This window comes from Perca fluviatilis, chromosome 9, assembly GCF_010015445.1.
Source record: "Perca fluviatilis chromosome 9, GENO_Pfluv_1.0, whole genome shotgun sequence".
NCBI lineage: Eukaryota > Metazoa > Chordata > Actinopteri > Perciformes > Percidae > Perca > Perca fluviatilis.
Genome location: NC_053120.1, coordinates 26,421,416 through 26,428,466, shown reverse-complemented (window position 1 = coordinate 26,428,466; position 7,051 = coordinate 26,421,416). Strand labels below are relative to the sequence as shown.

Genomic DNA, 7,051 nt, shown 5'->3' with positions numbered 1-7,051 from the left:
GCCCACAGACATATAAACACATAGCCTGACAAGCCAGACCCACATCAAGATGTTGGGTCTGGGAACTCACCATTGACAGGGCTCAATCCGAGGGGCGGGATAAATGGTTGTCTTTCAAATTCCCTCTGCACGTTATAGGATAGGGCTACAACCAGGCAGAGCAACGAAGAAGTTAGCGGAGCTAGTTGATAGATTAAACCTTTGCCGGATCCGGTCGACAAAACTCCGAACACATCTTGCTTTTTTAAGAATGATTTCTGTGCCGTCCTTTGTTTTTTTCTCAAAGAAAAGCTGAACTCCAAGTCTTCCAGAAGACTGCTGTTCCCAGCAGCAGCAGCAGCCATAAGCCCGCCCACCGACTCTATGCACGATGTGATTGGCCTGACCAAAATTTGGTTTTTCCAGCTCGCAAGCCAACGGAGAGTGCCTAGACTGACCCTGGCTGCAAAATAGGGTGCGTCTAGATTTCTAGGCTAATAAACACGTGGCAAAGCACTCAAATCTGCCTTTGTGGTAGTTCCGGTAACAGTAGGTGTCTCCAGAACCACATTTTGCTATGAGCACCCACACACTCTCTCACACACACACACACACACACACACACACACACACACACACACACACACACACACACACACACACACACACACAGACTCAGGAGGTGAAAACAATACCAGCGCCTCTGTTGTGGCTGGTAACAACTTGTTTTCTCCTCTTAAATATGCAAGGCTGAATACAACTAGAAGTAACTTGCAAAATAGGCCTTTTTGTGAGTCTGTAAAGATACAGCAGATGTTGTGTTCCTGCAGGGGGAGCTGTCGGCCCATACTGGGTGGGGGGAAGTCTTGAATCTCTTTAAAGGGTTTATCAGTTTGGTTGTTGGTGTGTTATTTTAACTGGCAGGATGAAGGTGATGTGGCCTGTTGTCAATTTGCAGCACACTTAAACACGACTAAGTTTGACAATGGGATCGTCGGGCACACCAAGGAACAGCTAGAGGCAATGGTTTATGACAAATTATCTATTTAGCTATTTCTGTATTCTGTACTCTCAGAAGAAACTCAGAAGTGTCTAGAATTTGATTCGCTGCTCTGCTCCATCAGCTGTGCACGCGGGCACTGCCTGTGATGACGTCAGCGCTCGTTAGGTCCGCCCCACCGGGCTATGGCAAAAGCCGTTTTAACATTTAATACCTAAACTGAATATTTATTGCAAATATCTGCACGGGCGCGCCACACACTTTGAGAACCACTGGTATATGTGAAGATGAATGTTCTTTAACTGGTTGCCAAGTTATTTACCCAGTCCTAGTGTTTCCTTAGAAGTAGGGCTGGCTGGGTATTGACAAAATCAATTATCATAAAATTCTTCACTGAATACCTCCATGTTAATAATGTGATATTATCTGAGGATGTTTTTGAGAAAGGTATTGAAAATATAGAGGGAGAGGCTGATAATCAGGTGTTTCAGCATCTCAACCTCCACCACCGCTCTGACGTCACTGCCAGGAGCTGTCCACGCATCGGCGGTGCTGAAGCTGAACAAGATGGCTGTGTGTTGGGGAGTGGAGAGCTGAGAGAGAGAAGTGGCGGAAAGAGTCTCAAATTTAGACAGACACGCCATTAAAATAACATAGGATAGGATAGGACGCTGGCGTTTACTCTCGAAGTTTGAAGATTTTTATTTTTGTCAGGCTAACGAGCCCCTGCCAGGACCCGCCTCTACCAGCGACGGCAGGCTCCTTCATCTCCAGCCCAACGATTCATTCCCAGGCTGTATATTGCACAAATTAGCTCAATTACGGACGCTGGTGAAGAAGCTAGACCCTGTACTAAAGGCGCATATAAGAAATGTCATTGCTGTGTGTTGGAGGTAAGATAACTATAATCCATGTCTTGGCACGACTTGCTGTGAATTTCCTCGACCTGCTGGTGTGAGCAGTCTAAATAGCTCTAAGTCTGATCTTTACTGCTTTTGAGGATTCACGTGTAATGATAACGATCCATCCATTAATAGTTTTTTTTATTTTTTATTAAAGCAAACTAAAGAAAATCCCAATAATAAGGCGAATACTTTAATTTACCCTGTAATATTTCTATGGATTACAGCTTGGGCTCATTTTATACGAACCTGCCATTCCTACTACCGGATCGATTTACGGAGGAGGGGTATGCTTTTGTGGCAGCCGCGGTCAAACATAGTAAAACAAGATGTAACCCACTATCAGTTTCCCCCCGTGTGACAGAAGCGTGGGGTGTTTTTTTATGTCAGAAAACGGGAAACCGTTTTGATTAAAAATCATCAGCAGACATTTCATCTTCGTTTCATGCGTAATTGCGCGGACCAAAAAAAATGCCGTGTGAAGTAGCCCACCGTGTTTATTTACAGTTGGGTATTTCTTTAAGCCACGCGATCGGTCGCAGCATTCAAAAGAGATCTCATCTGTTTTACATTCAGTGGCTTATCGGTGAATCAGTGATAAGCCCTTAAATGTCACTGATGTCAGTCACTGTAATAAGAGCATATCATGTAAGCTACGTTGGTTTTGATTGGTGAAGTTGGAGTTGGAGTTATGTATCAGGACTGAATACCTCCATTTATTAAGACATTATTTCTTCTAAGGAATCTGAGTCCTTTGCTGACAGCTTTAAATTGAATTACATTACTGTGCAAAAGGCAACTCGATACATTATGCAAATACAATTATCCTGGTCATCTCATGTAACCTTCTCAACAACCTCTGGTCATCCCCAGATCCCAGAACAATGCTTAAAGTTTCATAAGGATTAAAAGGATTCTTTTTACATTGCCTCTTAGCAAGGATAAGTTATCCTTGTGTTTTACAACTCTCAGAACCTTTAAATGAAGTTCATGTTGTTACAGCATTCATTTAACATATCAAAAAAACTGATCTGCAGCTCTCCTGAATCCTCAATGAGTTTCCAAAGTTGCACAGTTAATAACAACTCTGTAATAACGCCAGAGCCTAAAATTAGCACCATGCACTCTGAGAATTTTGGGCTCATTTCCTTCTCTGAGACACTTGATAAATACGGTGCCTGATTTTTCGGGGAGCAGTGAGGGAAAGAAGTGATTCCTTCGGGCTTCTTCTTTAGATTCACGGAGAGGTTGGAGCAGGCTTGTAGTGTGTATGAAGAGGCTGCTATATTGTTGACACCAGAGCTAGAGCTGATTGCACAGATGTCAGGATTGAGATCCAGGCTTGTTGGTGGTCCCTTTATGTCCTGAGGCTTTGTTGGCATAGCAACCACAATGGTATTTTAGGTCTCTGCTGGCATTTTGTCATCAGTTTCTACTCACTCTGTTATAGGCCGGCAGCTAGGTTTATATTGATATACGTTTCCACGGTGGCTGTGACAAGAATGAAAAATAAAGTAGAATGATGAGCATGGCGGTTCACTTTGAGCTGCACAGTAACATGACTGGGGCTGATAAACACTGCAGTAGCAGTAGATATGGCATTGCCTGGTCAGAGATGTGTGTATGCTCTACTTCCATGTCTCATGATGTAGTCTTTGAAATGATAGCCTGTGCCACAGAAGCTGAATAAGCATATTCAGATCTGGCAACCATGCTCTTACTGTCACCCCCTGTAGCGGGATGCCAGTTCATGCCTTATAACTTTATAACAGAGTGAGCAAATAGAGACATCCTCATTACTGTCACCTTCTCTCATTAAGGCATTATCCAAACATCTATTTAAGATTTACTTATGCATGCAGATCATTAGGGAAGATCTTTTGCAAAAGAAGTCAGAAAGTCCAACATTAGAAATTAACATAATTTAGCAACAAACCATTCTTGGCTATTTCTGTGTCTTATTACCATTTCAAACACACTACTGCGTTACTGTAATAATGACTAAGGTTATTGGGAGTCTGGCAATAGTTAAAAGCAAAGAAAGATCAATTGTTTTTTCAATGGAAATATATACAGTAGATATACTGTAACATTCATATTCTATGGTTAATGATTCCAAGGCTACTTATGTACTGTTTATATACTGTATATATTCTCTGAAATGTTTTAGGGCAGATGCTTAAAGTCTGCATTGTCTTTGTATGTTGCACCTTTTTCCGATTATAATGTTTCTCATTTTAATTTATGTGTATGAGAGTAGTTTCCAATCATCAGTGACTAGCATTGCATACTTTTATAGCAGTCATACTCAAATCAGTGTCACTGATATATTTCCCAAGGTATACTGCAGGTGTGTGACCGAATTTGATTTGGCAGAGGACACTCTCACACACTGTTTTTCACTTAATTGTGCTCATGAGTCATTTCTCTTTTTTTGTCATAATCTTTAGCTTTTTCTTCACTGCATTCCCTGTCTGCCGGTTTATATTGTTATTCCTGGTGTCCGTACCGTTGCTCTGAATTGTAGGCTCCTGGAAAGTTTTGGATTGGGAAAACATCAGGATATAAAAAGCCCCTTTAGGTCGTCCGCACCGGGGCGTGAGTACATGTTTTTGTCCAATTTTCCCCAAAGAAAGAGAACATCAAATTCTGTAATTGCAATTCCTTTCATTCCTCCTCCAACATTTTCTGTTGATGGTTTGCATATACAGTATGTAACACTTTTTTTTCACTTTCTCCCCTTTACTCCTTCCCTCTGTGCTTTAACTGCAGCAATGGTGGTTTAGTCTTATGCCTGTAAGCCCCCCACCACCACCACCACCACTACACACACACACACGCACCCCTTTCCGGCACCCCCCATCCCTGTCACACTGCGTGGTTATTTTTAGTGTTGGGGATGCAGCTAGCTCTGCCCGCATCCGGCTGCACAGAGAGATTAATGGAGCACAAGAGAAAGAGATAGAAAGGGAGCACACGTGCATACTGGCCACATGGCAGGGGGAGCTTGTGAGAGCAAGTGAGAGGGAGAGAGAGGACCGATGACTGACTGGTTGATGGTGAGGAGAGGACAGTGTATGAGAGAGAGAGAGAGTCGGCAGCGGTGCCAAGGTGCATCTGTCATATACTGTCTATTTAAAGCAAAGAAATAGCTTATTTGAATGCCTCTTTGTCAAATGTAAATTCAGGGCTTCCGTGGAAAAGAGCCATCCTCACCGCTTAGGTGTGACTGCCTTGTCAGCAGCTTAAGTATCAGGATGTGGATTTTACTTTTAAAGTTGGCTACGAAGCACATGCTCCTCCACACCACTTACTCCGCCACTTGCCTCATGAATCAGAACAATATTTAAGCGACAAGCATTATACCAAGGGTTTGCTGGGGTGAAGCTATTTTTAGAAGCCAATTTGTCAACAATGATTATCATGCTTGCTCTGCTGTCACTGACTACGAAAATATTTAGTGTGTTTCTTTGTCAGCATCACTTTTGCTACCCTCATTTTTTATGCTTTTTGAATAAGAAGAGGGAGCTTTCATTTATATTTTTTGTTCTATTTATTTTAGAGAGTTAGACTGTAGGTCATACATTATAAAGCCATTCTTCTTGCAGCCACATGCTCAGAAAATGTTTATGGGCTTGCTATTGAGGCCCAATTAGATTGATTTTAAGTTATGCTTATTCCCTTTATTTCTTTCCTGACATGTAACATCAGTGAAAAGAGGCAGGGATAAGAAAATAACAAAAGAAAAAAACAGAGCTCTGAATATTAATACCTCACTGCTGAACATAGGGATGCTGGGCATCGGCAGGGTGCCGGATTGACTGAATAATGAATAGGCCGTTGACGTCACTGTGGTTTTAAAAGTCAGTCTAGTACTTTCAGAGGTCCCTGCTTGGAGTTGCTGGCAGTGGCCCCTCAGCAGAGCCTCATCTATTGTGTGAGACGTAAAGCAGCGCTGCTCTGTCTTTTATCCAGCACCCCCTGTTGTCATACATACACATACATCATTCAGAGAGGACAAGGCATGTGACCGCTCTCCTCCATGGCCTCAGCTTTTACTCTCACCTGCACAAACAGATTGTCCTTCTGGCCCTCTGACTCAGAGAGCCTGACATCTCCTGCTGAATGGATGCAGTCTTTCATATTGAGAAATATGAAAGACTGCCCCACCCTCCTCTCGCTAAAATGCCAGGCTCCTGTCAATCACCTGCCAACTGATACTTTCATCCACATGAGTTACAGGCAGAGGCCTGCCTGGACTGTCTAAGTCCCATCACACTGTAACCCTAGGTCTGAGAAAAGCCTTTTAGGGTTCACTGAACGTTATATTTGCAGCATGAAAATGTGAAATCTTTGAAAACTGTCATGTTCACATGTTTGCAAATTTGAACTCCCTTTTTCTAGTTGGACTAATTCCTTCCTTGTTTTCTCAATTTGCTTGCAGTGAAGAAAGCCAAGCTCGATGGACCCCAAGGTGAGATGTGACCCGTAGATAGCATCCATTTGTTACAAATTTTTTTTTACTAAATCAGGTTGTTTCATACAAACACACACGCACAGTAGCATGGCCAATGTTTTTGTGTTTTACTATTTTACAGAGAAATTTAACACATACGTGACCCTGAAGGTGCAGAATGTTAAGAGCACAACCATCGCTGTGCGCGGCAGTCAGCCATGCTGGGAGCAGGACTTCATGTTGTGAGTGCTTCTTGCCCTCTCCCACATCTTCTGCCCCCTTTTATCTTGCTATGTCTTTCCCTCTTTTAGCCCCTGTCTTCTTCTGTAAATCTGCCTGTACAATGTTGCCTAATTGGGGGACAGTCTTTTCTGCACATTTTCGACATTCTTACTGCATTCCCTATTCTTCTTCACACCAACTTGTCTTCCTCCTCTTTCACTTTCTCCCCTCACTGCCTTTTCCTTTAAAAGCACCTGTAATGCAATGAGCCTCCTCCCTTCACCTTCCCTTGGACCCGCAAAGTCATGATTGTCTGGTTCTGTTGCATTGATTTTGATCACACTTTTAACTGTCTATTGTGAGTGTGGCAACATTAAAGCAGTGCAATGCTGAATCAGTGAAATACTCTTTTAAGCATTAAGCTCTCTGCTAATTTTTCTCCAAGCTCTGGCTCTGCTGCCACAGCAGCTTTTGAGTTTGAACATATCGTTG

General features: G+C 42.7%; 1 protein-coding gene across 11 annotated transcripts in view; it reads left to right on the top strand.

Annotated features, from left to right (window-relative positions):
- Window positions 1-1,525: 1,525 nt before the first annotated feature.
- unc13a (unc-13 homolog A (C. elegans)) overlaps window positions 1,526-7,051 on the top strand; it is a 46,932-nt gene continuing 41,406 nt past the window's right edge. For all 11 annotated transcript variants that reach the window (XM_039810465.1, XM_039810464.1, XM_039810461.1 and 8 more), the window contains exons 1-3: window positions 1,526-1,872; window positions 6,326-6,355; window positions 6,480-6,579. In XM_039810465.1, the coding sequence (XP_039666399.1) occupies window positions 1,851-1,872; window positions 6,326-6,355; window positions 6,480-6,579 (152 nt within the window). In that variant the 5' untranslated portion in view covers window positions 1,526-1,850. The remainder of the gene's footprint in view (window positions 1,873-6,325; window positions 6,356-6,479; window positions 6,580-7,051) is intronic.